This window comes from Periophthalmus magnuspinnatus, chromosome 5 (assembly GCF_009829125.3).
Source record: "Periophthalmus magnuspinnatus isolate fPerMag1 chromosome 5, fPerMag1.2.pri, whole genome shotgun sequence".
Lineage (NCBI taxonomy): Eukaryota > Metazoa > Chordata > Actinopteri > Gobiiformes > Gobiidae > Periophthalmus > Periophthalmus magnuspinnatus.
Genome location: NC_047130.1, coordinates 33,115,929 through 33,138,389, shown reverse-complemented (window position 1 = coordinate 33,138,389; position 22,461 = coordinate 33,115,929). Strand labels below are relative to the sequence as shown.

General features: G+C 38.6%; 1 protein-coding gene across 1 annotated transcript in view; it reads left to right on the top strand.

The window, feature by feature from the left end:
• LOC117371644 (metabotropic glutamate receptor 4-like) overlaps positions 1–22,461 on the top strand; it is a 29,465-nt gene that overhangs the window by 1,859 nt on the left and 5,145 nt on the right. The window contains exons 2-4 of the mRNA XM_033967338.1: positions 3,972–4,172; positions 15,467–15,603; positions 17,567–18,502. Of these exons, the coding sequence (XP_033823229.1) occupies positions 3,972–4,172; positions 15,467–15,603; positions 17,567–18,502 (1,274 nt within the window). The remainder of the gene's footprint in view (positions 1–3,971; positions 4,173–15,466; positions 15,604–17,566; positions 18,503–22,461) is intronic.

Sequence of the window (22,461 nt, the reverse complement as noted above, 5' to 3'; positions counted from 1 at the left end):
TACATGCACAACCACAGCTTATGTAGAACAAGGGAGAGGTATTTTTCAGACATTATTGGAAGTTGCAGTAACAACTACTGTGTCCTGTTTGCAAATTAAACAGATTAACAAACCCTCCAGCTCTGCTGCCGTTAGAACTAATTTCCACATCTAAGTGCAATGAGTGTGCAGTATTCTTTAATGACAAGGTTCAAGGCATTAAAAAAGCCACCAATTCCACAACACAAATGACACTCCTGCAGTCACCTAGACCCTTAGAGCTGACTCACTTTGCACCTGTAACTGACAAAATTGTCCAAGAGATCGTCACCAGTCTGAGTTCATCTACATGCTGCCTTGATGTGTTACCCACTAAATTTTTGTGCTCAGCAGTTTGCTATCACCACTCACTTGCATAGTTAATTTGCATGTCACTTCAATCTAGAACATTCCTAAGAGCTTTGAAACTTTGAAGTCTAGAAGCCACAATATTGAACAATTACCGACCAATCTCAAATCTGCCGTTTTTAGGCATTCCTTGAAAAAAAATGTTTACCAACAACTTATTATTATCTAAAAATGAACAACTCCTTTGATGTTTTCTAGTCAGGTTATAAACCCCACTTATGAGACCACTCTTATCAAGGTGACAAATGACATCCACCTGAACACTGATGCCAGCAAAGTTTCAGTCTTGATCCTGTTAGATCTCAGTGCTGCCTTTGACACTGTGGATCATGGGATCCTCTTACAGAGACTAGAGGACTGGTTCAAGTATTATCTAGAAAACAGGGAGTACTTTGTTGAAATTGGAAAATGGGTCTCAGATCACATGGCCCTTACCTATAGGGTGCCCCAGAGGTCAATCCTGGGACCCCTGTTGCTCAATCTCTACATTAGGCCCGTTAATACTCAACCATAATGTGCCCTACCACAACTATGCAGATGACACTCAAATCTATGTCTCACTGGCAGCGGGTGAATATGGACCAGTGGATACCGTCTGCTACTGCATCCAACACATAAGTGTGTGGATGCAAAACAACCTTCTTCAGCTTAACTCAGACAATACTGAAGTCATCATCTTTGGCCCACAAAAACATAGAGAAAGTGTCAGCAGTCACCTCCAGTCTCTCTTTGAAACCTTCGAACAGACACATCAAATCAACAATAGCTTTTTACCATCTAAAAAATCAAAGGCATACTGTCAAAACCAGACTTGGAGAGACTTATCTATGCATTTGTCTCCAATAGGTTAAACTACTCTAAAGGCCTGCTCACTGGCCTCTCCAAACGAGCATTAAGACAGAACAGTACATCCAGAATGCCACTGCTCGGGTCCTGACTAGAACTAGAAAGTGCGAGCACATAAGTCCTATGCTCAGGTCTCTGCACTGGCTTCTGTGGCTCAGAGAATATACTTTAAAGCAGTTCTGTTTGTGTACAAGTCTCTCCATGGCCTAGCACCCAAGTACATCTCCAACATGTTAGTGTGAGGTGGTTCATATGGCACTTTGAGGACTTCATGGTCCGGCCTGCGGCCCCATGTTTAATCCTGGATTTAAGACTAAACATGGGGAATCTGAATTTTAGTTTTATACAGCTAAAACTTGTAGTCCTGGATTTAAGACTAAACATGTGGAATCTGAATTTCAGTTTTATGCAGCTAAAACTTGGAACAGTCTTCCTGAAGATGTGAGACAGGCCTCTACTTTGACAATCCAGGGTCAAAACAGTTCTGTTTAGCTTTGTACATGACTGAAAGGTTTTTATTCTGTACTTTTCTCCTTTAATGTTTGTTTTATGATGATTATTTATTTTTTTGATTTGTTGTATTGTGATTTTAATGTCTTTCTTATTCTGTGAAGAACTTTGAATTACTTTGTGTACAAATTGTGCTATACAAATAAACTTGCCTTGCCTTGCCTAGCCAATAACATTGCCATGACATATCATTGCATTTTGTTGTCATCTATGTAAGGGCACCGATACACTAACCTTACACATATCACTGTTTATCTATAGAGCAGGCAGAAAAAACATACAATGAAGTGTTTGTAATGAACGACACTGACATGTCATATTCACCATTATTATCCAACTCAGCTCTGAACTGTGCCACAACTGTGCCCCTGAGACTGTTATAATAGAGTAGACAAGCCTATTATATATGTATATATTGCACTCTTTAATCTTAAACTCAGCACACCATTACCCACTATGTAGTTAATAACCTGCTAAGCTTAGTTGATTTTCAATTGTTATGTATATAAATATAAGATTCCAAGTTACACACCGTTGCAGTAATTCCTCAAATGATGAATTGTTAAGGATTGGCTCCAAAAACTTGCTTCATACATTTGGAGACTTAGTCCTTTAAACTAACAATAATCATACATTTGAGGTTTAATGACACCACATTTTATTGTGAAAAAAATTGTTTTCATATTAAACATAAACCAGATCAACTTATCTGCAATCTGACAACAAATTCCACCATACAATTCTGGACTGCCCAACAGCTCACTTTGAAGCTATAGGGATGCCAGAATGATGTTACGTGAACGTCACTTCTTACATCATACTTCGCAAATGTGTTATGTAATCTAAATCAAGAGGACTTGTTGTTGCAACTGGTAATTAAAATCTATAGCACTATTTAGAAAGAGACTCCAAGGGCAAATCCATGTGTTTGAGGAACACAGAAGAGTTTCTGTTTTTAACTGATGAGATTTCCCCCTGGAGAAAACCTTGCACTCCACATATTGGAATTGATCCTCTCCTCTGCAAAGATCCAGATATTCACCTTCTAGCTAATTGCACCAGGCAAAGCTTATTCAGAACAGTAAGAATAAGACTCAGTACCTTTTGGACTGATGCCACTCATCCATTTAAAGCAGTTGGCACTAAGTTGTCCCCATCCAACCTGAGCATGCTTTCAGAAGTGGGAGTAACATGGAAATAAGCCTAAAAAGACAGGTATTAGTGTTTTCCGCCAAAAGAATAGTGTATTTGCGACCACAGTGTTTTATGCATATTAGTTCTCAGGAGTGCACTTTAAAATATGCATCTTTATCTTTATTGTACTTGAAATAAAGGTCAAAGACGCTAACAAAAATGTACAAGTAGATAATTCTTCATCAAAACTACCTGAGTTTGAACTGAATAAATTGACTTGATTGGATGATAGAGTGGTAGCTACACCTTTATTTTCTGATTATTCTAAAATGACTTGCACATATAGATTTTTAGGCATTTAAGAATTTATATTATGTGAACTCTTTGTACAATGTAAGAAAGTCACAAAGGGTTATGGAGCATTTTGTGATTTGTAGGTCCATATTAACAGTAGATTAATAATAATATTTGAATAAACATTGAAATGTCCAAAAATGTTTGTCGTTGACTACAGAATGAAATTTTCTATACAGAATTTGTAGTACAGACCTGGGCTCAGACTGAACCATGCAATCAGGTGCCTTTTTTCAGTGAATGAGATACAAACAAACTCAGTGTTGGTCATCCATCTTTTAGAAAAGTACAAACTTCTCTTACCTCATATTGACTGCATTTGGTGCTTTGCTTTGTGTTTTTCAGTGCTTTGTGTTTTATTTTTCCCCCTAGTGCCTGGTGGTCTCTTCTTTTCCAGAGAAGAGTGTCCCTGACATGTGGGATGCACCTCCATCTCTGTTTAGAGTTTCTGTTTCCTGATTTCAATAGCCTCCCGTATCCAGCATTTATATTTGCAAACTCAAAAATAATTGGAACAGAAGGACACAAAGTTAAAGAATTGTACGTTTTTTTTCATTTACTACAGTAATTGCACCCATTCAAAGTAGTATCCCCATTTGATTGTTACTAATCTCGCTTCCCTATACGTCCACGTCTATCCATAACATTAACCACTTTGGTATAGTATTGTAAAAAATGATTTGTTGCCGTACCTATAAATGTACAGTAACTCACGCTATGTTTTCTTTTCACCTCTGCAGACCAAGAGCGAATAGGGAAGGACTCTAACTATGAGCAGGAGGGGAAAGTGCAGTTTGTCATTGATGCTGTTTACTCAATGGCCCACGCTCTACACAACATGCATAAGGAACTGTGTCCCGGGAAGGTGGGACTCTGTGCCAAAATGGACCCCATCAACGGCACTCATCTTCTCAAGCACATCCGCCGGCTCAACTTTGCAGGTTAGTCACTGCTATCTTTAATGCTGCGCAAACTAAATGGGACACATATTTCACACAGCAGGGGAGGGGTATAGCTCCATTCTAGACTGTTTAGCACCATAGCACCTCATTCTTTTGTAACATGGCCTATTTTTCATTTCTTCAGAGGGGAATTATGTTCTGCGAAGAAACTGACATGTTAATTGCTGGGTTTCAGATGACATTACAACATTCTATAGGCCGAGAATATTTAATACAGACAGGGGCAGCTGGAATGAATAGTGTTAAAATTCAGGTTCATATTGAAATATAGCATGTTCTGGTCACCCAGATAACTGGTCAGGTTTAACATTGTAAACTTACTTGAATAGTTCACGTCCATATAATCAATAGGAAAAACTGCCTGTAGTCCCTCATCTAGAAGTGTGGCATCGTCTAATTCCTCTTTTTCTTCAGTTTACTTCAAATATCTCTCTGTCAGCAATTTCTGCCTTGTCCAGCTTCCAAATGTGTACCATTCAAATTTGAACCGAATCTGAACTAAATTGTCCCTAGGGTGAATGAATGTAAGAGTAATTGGTTGTCAGCCAGCTGCTAACTGGACATTGTTGGTAGGGATTTCAAAGGGCCATAGTGATTTGCATCTTCATCTTGGCATTGCAGAGTCAGAGGTTTAATTAAATAACATTATGAATAGCTTCTTTGCATGATGGATAAAGTTAACTGAAGATGTTATTGATTAGTTAATTATGATAGCACTTTGACAAATAACTGTGGATTTTGTACATTGATAATGAAACACCAAATGAAGTCTTAGTGTATCACACTGTTAGCAATGCATGATGCTTCCTCCTACACTGGAGCATCTCAGTAGCTTGGTAACCATCTTTTGTTGCATGACCCATTTTTAATTTCTTACGAGAAGCCTTGCATCCTACAAAGCTATCGCTCAGGTTCACGTTCATGACTGCCATATTAAATATTAAAAGCTTGCACACAAAGCATAGATGCAGGCTTTCATTATATAGACACTTGGATTTTAAATTTGAGCCCATTAGAATTCTTACATAGGGTTTTGAGTGAGCAATGTTTGTAGAGATAAATTATTCATTTGAACTGCTGCTCTTGGGGCTAATTTGTCATTCTAATATCTTCTTGTTACATGAGCAGAATGACAATGTGGTGTTTAATTTTATCAATAAAAGGAAATAATTCCCTTTTAAATGAATGAGTAATTCCGTATGCTTTCTGAGTTTGATGTTCAGTTGAACCTGGTTGAGCACAACGCTTGTTAATTTTGAAAAGTTCCTGATTTACACGACAATGAAAGAGGCCATTTTATACTCCAAGAATGGAATCAGATGTAATGAGAATTTGGCTTTTACTTTACCACTTGCAGTGTATAATTATGCGGTTTCTGATGTAGGTAGGTCACATTTTTGGCTATGGTATGGTATTTATTTGTACAGGGACAGTGCACAGCAAGATATTAATCAAGGCCAAGTGCTTGTGCCAGGTATTAACATGAATGCAAGTTCACACCTATGGTCTCTGAACAAGTTGATGTTATAGAAATAAATATCTGAATACAGAACCTGAAATGTGAGGATAAATAGACCAGTCAAAAGTTACACATCCACTTATGGGGTCATGTTATACACGTCTGTAAAATCATCCAATCTGCACTCATATACTATACATATTTATTCCCACTCTCATTCTCGCTCCCTCTCATTTCAATGTAAATGTCATCTAAGTTAATGTACAAAATAGTACAGAAGTAGTACAGAATAGTAATAGATTCATATGCATGATTCTCCAACACTCAAAGCGGGCAAAAATAGCTGTGATAAAGGGTTTCTAGATTCAGTATTTGTGTGGTCGACTACGGGAAGACAAAACAGGTGTACTGTGTACAGCAACAACAATGGCCATGATCTGTGGAACCCCCAGCACAAAACATGTTAGCATACTGCTCTGCTTATCTGCTATTTGCTATATTTTCAAAGCTGTTTCTATTGTTGCCTGTAGCATATTTATTTTCCGTTCATTGATGAATAAGAACTATGTTTACCTAACCGCCCTTTCATCGTTCAGGCCTGATGTAATGCGTAAACTGCATTAGTGTTAGAACATCTTCTGACCAGAGGGGCTGCCTTGAGGTTACACTGCACTCCATTTAATTGCATCAGCAGTTCACAGGTCTGTATTGAACTTGCAGAGGCACTGTACTTAAAACAACACCACAATACAAAGGCTGGAGTGGGCTGCGCTTTTTTGTAGCAAGTGTAATATTTTTATTATTTGAGGACTGCAGATTATTTATTGGCGCAAGTCAAATCACAAACTAAATAAAATAGAGAAAGTAGGTCATTGTGTTGTGTTGTGATAAGTCATACTGAGACACTATGCATTGTATTATTACACTTACACAGTCTATCTGCAGTGCATAAAGAACACCTGCTAAAAAGAATTCCCATCTTTGAATTGCAAGCTCAGTAGAGTGTAAACCACGTGTAAATGTATATCTTTGTGTGGTCACATTTCACATAATACAGGGTTTAAAGGTCAAATGACGAAGAAATGTTTAGTGGAGTATTTTAGAGCCTGTAGCTGGCCGTGCTGCCACTCCAGTGCCATTTATCAGCCGACTGTGGGAATGTCAACAGGGGGTGCCGTCTGTCGTTGATGACAGATAACCTTTGAGGAAATATAAAGTAAAACAACCATTGCTTGACTTCTTTGTAATTGCATTTCCAATGCAATTGCACAGGGTAAATATTATGTTTGTAAATAATGATTGAAGGCTAGCTGTCAATAGTGATATGCAACAAGACATCTCTGAAGAATTCTGGTAACAGCTCATGTAAAGAAGGTAAAGAACATCTCTCCATTCATTGCCTTACAAATTAAATGCATACATAAATTATGAGAAGGTAAAAATTTGAATAGAAGACAAAATTTGCTTATATATAAAATATATTCTTACCTCTCATAGTGTCAGCCCAATAGCAGCATTCTTTTGACACCCATAGTTAATGGAACAAGCTCTCATGCCATGAGTGAGCTACACTTCAGTCTATAAAGATTTAGCAGGCCAACAATGTAAATAATAATTCCTTCTTAAAGCAACACTGAGCTAAATTTTGGAGATTGCACCCTGATTCCATTGAAACAGAAAGTTAAAACCTTACATTACATACAATACATTTTCATTTTTGGCTTAGTTACGATGTGGGGCTTTATTGTTTTACCCGGTAAAATAAGGAAGATAAAAATAACAAAATAAAATAAATTTGACAGATTCCACAGAACAACAATTTAAAATATTACATTCTGGAAGCAACCCACAGGAGATGAAAGCACTTCAGGTTCATTTTACAGTGTTGTTTGACACCTATAAACCAGGTGCCCTTCCTCCCCTCTCACCTCTACATTGAGCTTGTGGTGCCAAACTTCAGTCCGTCCCCAGTGTTTCATGTCTCTCACCCTCACGTCAAGGCAAAGCGTTTTTGCTCCGGTGCAGACAAAGAGCGGCGGCCTTTCTGGCACATTCTCACCAGGGACAGTCCTTCTGAGAGATGAACAAAGGTGAGCGCAGAAGGCCACTTCACACCGATCGCCTCTCAAGCATGTCTTTTTGTCAAGATACTTGATGTTAAATATGAAATGTCACATGAATCTGACAGTTAATCGAAAAAGCAGGAACTACTTCTTTATGTATATTATGCATAATATACATCTTTATGTATATTATACATAAGTCTTTATGCCAGATTTGCAAGTTTTCTCATACGCACTAGAAAAACACGTGATTTGATGCTTTTTATGGTCAACTACTTTAAGTAAATAAATTGTGCTTAATGTAGTAGGGTGGATGGAGCAACCAGCAGGTGGCAGTGAAGCAAAAATAGAGGTGTGGCTGAGGGCCCAGCTCTGTTACCTCATGGCCCTTTACTGTGGGCAATGGCCTGCTCCCCTGTCTGTGGTGATCAGTCTGTGATCGGTCATGGCCTGGCAAAGTTGATGTCACTGACTGAGTGTAGCTGCAAGTTTTGAAGCGGTATGTTTAAATTGTTAGCATGAGAATGATAGACTTTAACCAGCTATGATATCACTAATGTCACTTATTTCTCAGGTTATGGGGTTCTGTCTTGCCTTCCCCTGAAACTGAAATTTGAAACTTGTAACTGAATGGTTGGACAGTAATTATAACCTGTGAACATAAAGTTTTAACTCCAGCTTCAATTCAAAATACATGCTCCTTTTTAACCTGGAATTCACTTACCTCCATCAATGAACCTGTGTGCCTTATGCATTAGTTCACTTTGTTGAGTGTATTTTTTCCAGGTTTAACTCAGTGGCGTTGCTGGTTTATTTTTAGTTATATATTATTATTATTATTATTATTATTATTATTATTATTATTATTATTATTATTATTATTATTATTATTATTATTATTATTATTATTTAGTTATATTAATTTTTGTCTCCCACTCGTAATGTCATACTAAGGACCTTTTAGCTTGTTTTAGTGAGGTGAAAGCATGGATGGCGTGCAATTTTCTCCATTTTAATGAGAATAAAACTGAAATTGTGTTGCTTACTCCCAGTGATTCAACTGCTGTTATCTCCACTGAGTTGGGCTCCTTGACCAAGGCAATAAACCCTGTTGTCACGAACCTGGGTGTTAAGCTTGACTCTAGCTTGAAACTCGATGCTCAAATTAAGGCAGTTGTTAAGACCAGTTTTTTTCAACTGAGGCAACTTGCCAAAGTAAAGTCATTTTTATCTCGACACAATTTTGAAATTTTAATCCATGCTTTTATCTCGACACGGCTAGATTATTGCAACGCCTTATATTCAGGTCTCAATAAAACCCTGCTTTCCCGTCTTCAGCTCGTCCAGAACGCTGCTGCTCGTCTTTTAACTGGTTCTCGGAAATTTCACCACATAACTCCCATTCTGAAATCTCTACATTGGCTACCTGTTCAGTTTCGTATTGATTTTAAGATTCTTTTATTTGTTTTTAATTGTCTGCATGGCCTGGCCCCACAGTATCTGTCTGACCTGCTGGTGCCTCACACGCCCTCCCGCTCCCTCAGGTTTGCAGGTCAGGTTCTCCTTGTGGTCCCCAGGCCAAAAAGGAAACACAGGGGTGATCAGGCTTTTTCAGTGGCTGCACCTAAACTCTGGAATGCACTTCCACTGAATGTTAGAATGGCCGGCTCACTTCCTGTTTTTAAATCTCTTCTTAAAACTCATTTTTTTAGCTTGGCTTTTAACTCAGTGTAAAGACTTGACATTTATCATGTTCTGTTTTTAATGTTATTCCATCTCATGTTTTGTGTTTTAACTTGTGTACAGCACTTTGGTCGACTGTGTTGTTTTTAAAGTGCTTTATAAATAAAGTTGGATTGGATTGGATTAAGAAGTTAAGAATAGTTTTATAGATATTGATACCAAAAATATAAAGCGCTACTACCAGTATCCATCCCTCCATTTTCTTCCTCTTATCCGGGGCCGGGTCGCGGGGGCAGCAGTCTAAGCAGGGACTCCCAGACTTCCCTCACCCCAAACATGTCCTCCAGCTCCTCCTGTGGGATCCCAAGGCGTTCCCAGGCCAGCCAAGAGACATAGTCCCTCCAGCGTGTCCTGGGACTTCCCCGGGGCCTCCTCCCGGTGGGACATGCCCAGAACACCTCCCTAGTGAGGCATCAAGGAGGCATCCTGAGCAGATGCCCGAGCTGGATCCTCTCGACATGTAGGAGTAGCGGCTCTACTTCGAGCTCCTCCCGTGTGACTGAGCTCCTCATCCTATGTCTAAGGGTGTGCCCAGCCACCCTACGGAGGAAACCCATTTTGGCCGCTTGTATCCGTGAGCTTGTCCTTTCGGTCATTACTCAGAGCTCATGACCATAGGTGAGGGTAGGAACTTAGATTGACCGGTAAATCAAAAGCTTTACCTTCCGGGTCAACTCCTTCTTTACCACAACGGACGGATACAGAGACCACCTGTCAATCTCACGCTCCATCCTTCCCTCACTCATGAACAAGACCCCGAGATACTTGAACTCCTCCACTTGAGGCAAAGGCTCTCCACCCACCCAGAGAGGGCAAGCCACCTTTTTCCAGTCGAGAACCATGGCCTCGGATTTGGAGGAGCTGATTCTCATCCCAGCCACTTCACACTCGGCTGCAAACCGCCCCAATGCCTGCTGCAGGTTCTGGCTTGATGAGGCCGTCAGGACAACATCATCCGCAAACAGCAGAGATGAGATCCTGTGGTTCCCAAACCAGACCCCCTCTGGCCCCTGGCTGTGCCTAGAAATTCTGTCCATAAATACAATGAACAGAACCGGTGACACAGGGCAGCCCTGGCGGAGTCCAACATGCACTGGTAATATTACCTCCAGATACTACCAGTATGGAATATTGACACCCGTGAGCTTTAAGACTTGTTATAATGTTATTTCATCAAAAACGTACCTGGAGTTATGTTTTTAATGAAGAAACAACATAACATAGATCCAGGGCTGGCCCTAGCCATCAGGGGGCCTTAATTGGAATTTGTCACTGGGGCCCTCACTGCTTCAGTGTCACGTATTTATATATGACAAAATGAAAACAATGCTGTCATCAACAGTATAAAAACATGTGAGGAAGGGAGGTCTGGGGGCCCGCAGCCAGAGGAATGTTTCAATTCTAGACATTTCTTGGAAATGTTCCTGATTTCTGGTGCATTTTAATGTGTTCCAGTTGCCTAAAGTGGGCTTACATTTATCAGTTCGTTGTTATAAAATGCAGAATTGGACAGAGCAGCCAAAAGATGTACTTAAGCAAAGGTACATTTAAGTAAAGGTACACTCACTTTAGAATGATGATACTCCAGTGCAAGTACAAAGGAATGATCAAAGTCAGAGTCACATAAGAGAAACAGACTGGACATAACATCATATTTATAGTCATCATATTTGTAATCATAAGCTTTATAATCATCAGATCATTTGGACTGAACTTAAATAAAGCATAAGATCTGGTCACTTTAGAGAACAGACACAAAACGAGGATTTAAAGATCACACTATTCTGATGTTTATTTTCAGGCTTTGGATGCAGAGTTGAGTTACATGGCATATATTTTAGGTAAATGTTCATACAAATCAGCATTTAGAACACATTCAAGAGTCGTTCACAGGTCATTCTTTCGTTCAGCAGATGTGACAAAGAGGTTTCTGTCATAATCAATGTTGTTAATCTGACAACAGGAGCAGTGACCCGCTTTAGCTACACTCACATCTCACATCACAAAAAGATGAGCCATGACCAAAAACAACCAGTGTAATAAACAAACTCACCTGCTGTCCTCTGCTGCTATGATGTAAGTCCTGTCTGCAGAATCATACATGTTCTTCACTGTTTTGTCTGTAGGTCCAATGGTGTAAAATGGGACATTTTTCGAGTCATCTCTGTAAAGTCCCTCTTTACCTAAAAATTTTTCCTCTGGGCTCTTCATTAACTAAAGAATTTTAGTCTGTAAAATACCCATTGAAATGTACCTCTTCTGCCTCAGCACACCGGGAGCGTATCGAGAGCACACCGAGAGCGCACCGAGAGGAGAGTCCTTCTCACCGCTGTAAACACGTAGCTGTCCAGTGCCTAACAAAAACAAATGTAGCCAACACATATGTAGCTACTGGAAATAAAACACATCTAATCATTTTAGAGGGATATTTAGACTACTAATAAACACCCGAGTGTTTAGTTTACAAAAAATGTTTCAATCATTACTTTCAATATAAATGTATGGGCTCTTGGGGGGCCTCTGGTGGCCTCGGGCCCTAAGCAGCTGCTGAGTCTGCATATAGGCTAGGCCAGCCCTGCAAATGACATAATATGGGCCAAGTACTGTTGTCATAGCAATTAATTCAAAACAAAAGACTTTTTTTAATGGTCAAGTCACCAAAATAGTGCCTATAATATGATGACCATGAATAGTGAGTGAGGTGGGACATTCTGCATTCAGGGTATTTTGTTTGTTGCAGTACAGTCTTGTAGTTTTTGATGTTTGTTTAGTACCACGATATATAGTTTGTGCTATGGTACATGTGAATATTGAAGTCATTTTTAAAAATAGTCTTACAGCAGTCTATTCAACTTCGTGCCCTGATTGAGACATCATTTAGCATAAGTGACAGCAGCAGAGCAGTACAGTCATATTTAAAGAGCAGAGGTAAATTCTCCATGACGAGCCAGCGCAGGTCATTAGGAGGTAATGACCGGTAAAGAGGGCAGCAAGTCCATTCACCAAGGTGTCCCTGTAATGCAGCCGAGCATAACCAGCACATGTTGAATTAATGAAGGCACTCCCTCTCTCCTTAAGGTCAGGGGAGGGGGGTTGTGGAGGTATTAAACATTACATATAATTAAGCATGGTCCGTTAACTCCCTGAGAACAAAAACAAAGAGTGGAGCCGGAGAGGTGGAGGTGTGCCCTGGTCAGTCATTTCAGTGCACACAGCAATGGGGCAGGAGGCCTCAGAGGAACTTATTATGTGGCGACCGCTGAATGTTTAGACAAGCAGTCAGTGCCACATGACAGGCCTAATACCTCCACGGCAACTCAGACATGACCATATCGGCCCATAATGCACTACTCTAAATTTAGACTATCACCAACAGACAGTCAAACTGGTAGAACTAGTTTCACAGCTGTAATATGATGAAACTGGACAGAAATGTATTAGGTCTTATGGTAATGACGCCAGGTGACAGTTCACCTGAGATAGATTTTTACCAAGGGTTAAATTAATGACATGGTATTTCCAGCTCAATATTATTTACATTCACATCAGATCTATTGAACAACTATAATGTACTATGGGAAATCTGTTGACTTTATCATATACCTATTTTAGCTAATTTGATAAATGACCCAAAATACAAAACAACTTCAAACACATTTACTACTTTTACACAGATGGGAAAAAGGATGAAGCTGAATGTAAAATTACTTGTGAATCATTTTGACAGTTATAAACTGGTGATTTAACAAATGCTAATTTGATACAGTCATTTTAATATTCAAGTACATACAAAAGTAATTGGTTTATGTCTCCAACATGGGTGCAACACTAGTAGTTTATGTTTACCTCTTCTCTATACTACATTATTCCCTGCATTGCTATGGTAGACTCTAGCAATCTAGTGCAGTAGTTATTATTATTGTGTACTGCACTGCTTTTATCTATGTGCTTTATATTGGATATATGTATATAACATGTTTGACCTACACAACTATGTTTACTACATAATTTATATTATTAATATGATCTCATTTCTGCTGCACAACACACTTGAAAAAGGTGGTTACAAGGCAAGAATATATTACCGGTAAATATTTTCCACATTTCATCATTTTACACTGATGTTCCCTCAAAATTGTTATATTTTTAGTGCTGATCTGTGAAATTGAAAATATCATACACGACTAAATTACCTGACATGAGTAAGAGCTAGCGATCTACAACATGCATGCAAAATATGTGCCTGTGCTTGTCTGCACATATATAATCATCGCATTGTCATGCTGATAATGTTGATACGCTATTCATTTGAAGAGACCACTATAACATTCTAGGTTAATTTCCCTCTCTGAGTGCAACCACTTTACATGGGACTCTGACCCCAGCTGAGCCAAAGAAAAGACATGTTCAACACATGCACAAAGAAATGGGAGTAAATAAATGCCAGTGTGATTAAAATCTACTGCCACAGTTGCCTTTCCATATGTAACATTATTTATATCAGCTTTAAGCCTCTCTGCCTCCTCGCAGTCAGTATAATTCTGGCGTGATCAGTGTGCATTTGGAGATGTGGGCGGTATTGTCACAGAAGCCAGTGTGAAAAGAGCTGTAATGCCCTAATCCAGCTACTCACAAGGATGTGGATTAGGATGCTACATTTTCCCCGCTGAAACAAAGAAGTAAATCCATCAGGAGAAATAACAAGTTTCTTATTTTGTCCTACTGTGTGATTGAGGAGAAGTACAGCTAAGTTCTTTTGAGAAAGTTATGTGTGAATGCCTTTGGTCTATCTGGTAAAAATAAATCTATAATTAAATAAAATCTGATCATTAGGTGCTTAAACAGACAGTTATTTTTAAATGCCACTGTACCACATCATCTAAAATGTTTAAATGAGGTAACGTAATTGAGAATTTAAAGCAACTGCGTAACTTTCTAAAGGTATCATGTCTCCAGCATGATTCCATAGTTAAAACCACCAAATTTTATTTATTTATTTTTTATTATTATTATTATTTTTTACATTTTCAGTGCAATAAAACATAAAAAAGCATGCTTTATTAAAAAGCACAATATTACATTGTCCGCACTTTGCTCTTGCAACTTGTAAGGACACACTTTCCATATGCTGCCTTGATTATCCAGACCTGTGCATCACCGCAGCCCGTCTGGCTTCCACAGGGGATGGTATACAGGAAATCTGCGGTGCTTTATATTTGACATTTTATTGAAGCTTGTCTTTAAATGGCACACTGGGATATGTTGTTAAACATTCTTATCGCTGCGATAGAGCAGGGCACCTTGGGCAGACTAGACACCAAGGAGGAGAGTTGGAGGCCAGGAAAAAGCTGTCATGACTTAAATGGCTGGTTAAGATAAGAATTATTTTGTGTCCAATGTACTGGACCTGCAATAATCTGCTTCTCTGTGTAAAAAAATACATCATTGCATGGTTTTGTCAATGATTTTGTTTAATTATCAAATCAGATCTGGTGTACTTTAGCAAACATTAGTCTAATATTGCCCCAAACCAGACGTTATAGCTGTAGTCTACCTATAATATTTGTTAACTCAATTATAGATAAGCAGTTGTAAAACGTGATAATCTTGTGTGAGAAACATTTGTTAGGCATTTTGGGTGGAGCTGAATTGCAATGACATGTGTTTCGAATTGTTGACAATTTTGTGAAGCTAGATCAAAGCACAGTAAATAGAGTAAATATGGCCTAAACAACTCATTTGTCATTTATTTCTTTCATCTTAGGCAATCTCCACCATGTATATATGCAATAATATGTAAATATGCATAGATATAGAAATTTCTGCAGTAAAAAAATAAATAAACAAAAAATTATCTAAACTATTGTCATCTGAATCCTTAATACAACCCTGTAATTACGACAACATCACTAATGACAACACACCCTCTCACCGATTCATACTGAGAAAGAGCACAATTATATCCATCAAGCCATGCAGCTGATGATGCCTATTATTCTCTCATTTAGGCATTGCGGGAAACCCAGTGCTTTTCAACGCTGATGGAGACGCTCCGGGACGCTATGAGATCTATCAATACCAAATCCGCAACAAGACGGCCGAATACAAGATTATAGGTCACTGGACCGATCAGCTGCATCTCAATGTAAGTATAGCCCCAGACAAAATAAACAATAATGAGGACTCAAATATACGATTCAACATACATATTACATTTCTTTCACATACAAGAACATCAGAGGATACCATTTATTTCTTCTAGTTCAAACAAACTTCCTTTGCACCATGCAGTGTGTTGTAACTAGTAAAATAAAAAAAGAAACTGTATCATATACATTTTGTTTGGCATTTTATAGGGTGAAAAAATATAAGTAACCATCAGAATGCCCCATTATATCTATTTAGTCACATTACTGTACGAGAATCATGTAGAAGCAAAAGTCTGGGGAAACATTTGACAGTTGAAGGACAAAATCTATTTACCTATTTACCTATCTATTTAATCTATTTATTTACCTTAGCCTAACTTAGCTGTTTAATATATATATATATATATATATATATATATATATATATATATATATATATATATATATATATATATATATATATATATATATATATATATATATATATATATATATATATATATATATATATATATATATATATATATATATATATATATATACTCTCCTATGGCTCGTGGTTGGAACGTTCATCCACCATTGGTAGTTGGGAGGGCTGATGACAAATGTGAATGTAAGACGTTATCATGATTATATTGGGTAAGGGTCTTTGTTGTAACACTAGTTTTCTCAAGTGCTGCTGCATGTCATTACAGTCAGAGCATGTGACTATGTTTTGAGCCATATTCAAAGGTGTAAATATCCACAGGGGGCTTCAATGATTAACAGGGAACACTGTTGGAGAATCCCTTACAGCTTAAAAACAACAACACTGACTTCCAACATATTATTTTGGGTTTTATCATAGTCAGTTACATGAAGAAGCAAACACACTGTGCTTCTAAAAGACCAGTGAAGACATGCAGATGATTGAGGGAGTCCTTGTCTGCACTGTGTTCTGTGGGTAACTAAGAAGGATTGTGGTTTGTGGTGGGGCCCTCTGAGGAACATACCATCTCAGTTTAAAGCCTGCATTTAATTAGGGCTCTTAGAGTTGTTAATTAAATTCACATTTGGAGACATTTTTCGCCGGCTTTGGATGAAAAAGCACAATTGAGTGGAAATTAATAACTTAACATTTAAGAGGACCATGTTTTTTGATATAGCAAAATAATGTTATCTTTAAAGTACACTTTCATCAAAGGAAAGAGGTATCCAAAAATTTTAATATGCTCATCTGATCTTTATAGTTTTGATGTGATTTCTTTGAGACAGGCTGATCATATTTAACCAAAGATTTCTATTGAGACATGGTAACAAAGATAAAAAGCACTATGCACTATTTTTGTGTATTTTTTTTTTTTTTTTTTTTTTTGCATGTGTAATTATTTACTTTTAAAACTGTAGGCCATAACATACTAACCACAGGCATTACAAGCCAGTGCATTAATGTCAAAGTCAAATTAAAATGTTATATATGCATGCTACAAAATGAATGATGTGTTTACTTGAAGTCTTTCCACATTTGGTCTGAAAATGCATGAGAGATGAACATGTGAAATGGCACATATCTAATAACCAGATTGTATGTAATCAAATCTGGGACACTTCCGAAGCCAGTGTGAACACTACTTATGTTACATCCCTCTTCCCACAATCACTCACCACTTTTCACTTGCCCTTCACATGTTTTGACCTTTGGGGAGAAAATTCTTTAATCTTAACTGGAAAGCTTGGTTTGACCCCAGGTTTGCCCTCCCTCGCAGTGCCAGACACCATTGAAGCATACAGATTCATAGAGTCCATAGGTCCATCTCACCTCCAAACAAAAAGTATCTGTCTTATGTCCTTGAGCTTCTGAGGTATAGTATGTCCTCAGGGCTCAATAAGCATCACCATCGTTCCTCTGATACGGGCAGCTTACTTCGGTTCATATCAGTTTGTCTCTAAATCCCTGTATGTGTGTTGGCCTCTCTACAGGTTCGCTCAATGCAGTGGCCTGGTGGACTCCGTCAGATCCCCACCTCTATCTGCAGCCAACCCTGTCAAGCCGGGGAGCGGAAGAAGATTGTGAAGGGCATTCCTTGTTGTTGGCACTGTGAGCGCTGTGATGGCTATCAGTACCAGGCAGACACCTACACTTGTAAAATGTGCCGCTTTGATTTGAGGCCCAATGAGAACCACACTGGCTGTGTTTCAATCCCCATTGTGAAGCTGGAGTGGAGCTCCCCGTGGGCAGTCATCCCGGTACTTATCGCTGTGGCGGGCATCATGGCTACACTGTTTGTGGTGGCCACATTTGTACGCTACAATGACACTCCCATTGTGAAAGCGTCGGGTCGTGAGCTGAGCTATGTACTGCTAACTGGCATCTTTCTTTGTTATGCAACCACATTCCTGATGATTTCCTCTCCGGACATTGGTATCTGCTCTCTGAGGAGGATCTTTTTGGGCCTTGGCATGAGTATTAGTTATGCAGCACTCCTCACTAAAACCAACCGCATCTACCGCATCTTTGAGCAGGGGACCATGTCTGTGAGTGCCCCCCGGTTCATCTCCCCGGCCTCCCAGCTGGTTATTACCTTTACTCTGGCTTCGGTGCAGCTGATCGGGGTGTGTATCTGGTTTGCAATGGATCCCTCTAAGGCCATCATTGATTACGAGGACCAGAGGACGTCTAACCCAACGATGGCCCGTGGAGTGCTCAAGTGTGACATCTCAGACCTGTCTCTCATCTGCCTGCTGGGCTACAGCATGCTGCTCATGGTCACCTGTACTGTCTATGCCATTAAAACCAGAGGGGTGCCAGAGACCTTCAACGAGGCCAAGCCAATTGGCTTCACCATGTACACCACCTGCATCATCTGGCTGGCATTCATCCCCATCTTCTTCGGCACATCACAGTCCACAGAAAAGGTAAAGAACATACAATTATCGCATGAGAAAAGACATAAAGCAGAAAACTCCACCCTAACTTCTTGCTAAGTAGGAATAGGAAATAACAAAACCGTTGTGCAAAGAATATTATATTAAAGTTATTTGATTTCACATTCACATTGTTGCATTACATTAAACATCATTGGAAAGCACACTGACAGGATATAAATGTATGCATGTGCTTATGAAACTATGACTCTTTAAGACGTGTGCACATAAATGCATGTTGCATTATCACTCTCTGATTTTGTGCATTTGACAAGTGCTTTAAATATCAAGATAAAGAGGGTTTTTCATCTGAAAAAAAAAATGAAGGCATTATCTTGGGAGTATGTCTTCCTTATTTTTTATGTGTGAGTTTTGGAGTGCATCCTATAATGAAAGAACAGGCAGCGTGCAGCCATGATTCACATGTATGTGACAGTTGTATGCCACAAAGCATTAGTGGCCAATGAAGTGTTTACCCAAACACAGACTCACGCTTGTATTCCCATGTCAAATCAATGTACCGACCTCCTGAACCACAGTGCTGGAGAGAGTCCAGTGGGAGGGTTGAGAGGAAGCAGGTCGAGGGTTGTCCAACAGGGATTCATAAATGTAGGCAGAGCTTCAAACACACAACAGAGCAGGCACTGCGTCCCGGGCCAAAAGGCTACAACAATGACAAAGTACAATTGTGTAGATCCTGCCGAGAGAGAGCTTTGGCCGTGCAACAAAAGAGACTCACAGGAGGACAGTGGCGAGGAAAGCCTTATTTTGGCATGGCCATTAACAAACAGTGCCAGTGTGAACCTGACAGATGCAACAAATTAATCCTTACCTCTTTCTCTCTCAACAATTTATCAAAAATGTTGGCCTCAAAAACTGGCCGAGTGTTACCTTTGTGGATTAAAGGTCCCGAGCAGATGTATGTGCATTATGTTAGCCTCTCACCAAAATAATATCTTTTAAAACTGCATATGACCACTTTTAACCATTCAACCTATTTAGGATGCAGTGATCAATAACAAATGTCAGGGGCATCAGGGTACACAGCATTATCAGTTTTGCACTTTTCCACAGTAGGTATTCATTTACCCATTTCCCACTGTACAAGATGAGACACAAAATACAAAGGCCCAAACTCACATTATTTTTTCAAGACTCTGGTACATCTAACATTAGAGTTCTTTGTTTAATCTCTCCATCTTCTCTCTCTGAAGATGAAAGAGAATCACACAATCACACACACACAGATTGAACAGCTTTTTGGAGGATGAGGTAATCCATTAGTCGGCATGGCACTGAATAGCAAAGCAGAGTGGAGAAAAGGATCTTTAAAATGGTCCCCCTGGCTTTTCCATTCCTACTTCTCATAGCATTAGCAGTACAAAGGTGAGCTATATTCTATCCCTGACATACAGTACTAGACACATTTGGTGGCCACTTTATTAGATATAGCTCTTCTAAAAGCAAATAAACATAAAGAAAGACATGACTGTTATCAAGAATAAAGTGATTTTTTAGCTTCTAGCACTAATGTGCACTGAAAAAAATGGTCTGAGAAGGGTTGCTAAAATTGTGAAAATATTACTCAGTTAACATTTTTGGTGAAGCTCCTCCCTCAGGAATTTCCCTCCCCAAAACTTTCAGAGGGAAAATTCAAATGTATGTGGTGTGGCAGTAGGAGGACTTAGTACCAGATGCCCTACCCGAAATTGAACGCCTATTGAAAAACTTGAAGAAAATCCCGGTGAGTAATCCTGCATTTTCTATATTGTTCATCATTGTATTTGAGAGTAATACGTACTATCAGTGTATCTGAATGTGTACAACACAAGGTAAATAATCATATTGTAATTATGTCTTATTCCTGTGTCCACAGGCAGAAGCCAGAGCTTCTTCATTGGAATACGTCCTTGTGCCACTGTTCTTGTGCTCTCTGTCCTCTCTCTGTCTGTGTTTGATTCTTTTAAGACAATACAGAACTGTGGAACATGAACAACTGTTTTTGTGTAATTTTACTTTTAAACATGTGAAGGACCTTTGATGATGCATGTAGGCCTAGATGTAACCTTTTAAAAGTTTTTTGGGTTTATTTAGTTGTTGTTTTTTTTTTCTTTTTTTATGTTTTAGTAGCGTAAGATAAACATGTGCATCCAGTTTGATTTGGTCACATTTCACCAACATGAAAAAGTTATATTCATGTTGTGAAAAAATATATGCATAGAGGGTCTAAGCCATATTATTTTTAAGTAAATCCTGCAACTTTTTTTTTCTTTCAGTGTAGCCTTTTCACAACACAACAGGCACTCAGTGGATAATTGTTTTGCCTTGAACTGATAAAATACAAATATTACAAGTACAAGTGAATAAACATAAACTTGTACAGATAATAAGGATGAACTGGTAATGGAGTTGCAATGAAAAGCTGTGGAGCTCTATGCAGCACAGGACTAGCATGGGAAATGGCTGGAAATAGCATGGTTACTCAACATTTTTCAAGGTATTATGATTCATCCTGACCCCGATTTCTACCTTAACCCAGTATGAAGACGAAGTAAATTATCAGAGAACATGGTTTGTAATTTCCAGGTAATAACACACTGAGGGCTGCAAAATACCTTTTGTATCTCCTGCACTTGTTCTTTCTAGTGTTTTGGACATTCAAAATAGTACATCTCCCATTTGGTGGTCTTTTCAGATTTTTATGGCCTTGCATGGAGAGCACCTTGTTTTTATTTAAATCCATTACCATGTCAAAGCCTTCCTACAGTATATGGCAAGTGCCCTGCTGTACTACTGCCTCCCAGCCCACACTGGCATCTTTTTCATGGCAATTAAATGCTCCAGTTCCTCCATCTTGATTTGCCCTATCTAATCGCTTCTTCATTTATCAACAGTTTACCATGAGGTGAGGTCCTTACATCATCATTTGGCATGTGTTGCTGGTAGGCATGTCACAGTAAAAAAAAAAAAAGAAGTGTGATGCATTGCTACATAAAATATAATTCAAGCAAAAATACTGAGACAAATTTAAGGCACTGACACAATACACTGGTCCCTCGATTATCGCGGGGGTTACGTTCTAAAAATAACCCGCAATAGGCGAAATTCGCGAAGTAGTCAGCTTTATTTTTTACAATTATTATATATGTTTTAAGGCTGTAAAACCCCTCACCACACACTTAAGGACAGGACAGTTCGTCTTTATTCAACAGCTTCACTCATCTCATTTCATCTTGTGCGCGTTCACTCTTGTTACATTTTTATCAGTGTGCTCCTCAAACCACCGCAACAATAAGTAGGAAACAACATTATTATGAAGAAAGTAAATAATGAATCCAACATAATATAATAAATAATATTCATTGTTAATAAAATAAGTACACAGTAATAAACAAAATACTAATGGCCCAAATAAATGTTAATACATAAAATAATATATGTCAAATAAATCAAAGGTTACATACATTTGACTGAACGCATTCTGTACTGTACAGAAGACACGGCGTGGAGGAGATTGATTGACAGTGGTCTACAGTCCCTTAGCCAATCAGAACGTAGAACACACGTTTATACACATAAAAAAAAAAAAAAAAAAAAGCATCCAAAATTACATAAAAAAAAAATAAATCTGCGAAACAGCAAGACCGTGAAAGATGAACCGCGATACAGTGAGGGACCACTGTAGTTCTAAAGCAGGATAATCTCAGTAAGCTCTAAATGTATGATATGATAAAAAAAACAAAAAACAAAACATGAGCTACAATATATAAATAGGAGAATACGACACTCAAGTTATCATAGAAGTAAATTGTTTGACCCTCAGCAGCTCAAACCTGTTTAGTTCCTTTTACCACAAATACAATGTAATATATACTAAGCCCTAAAAATATAGTTTCATCATAATCATATAGGCCTAGCTGGTTAAATGCACAATGGACAAATGACAGGGG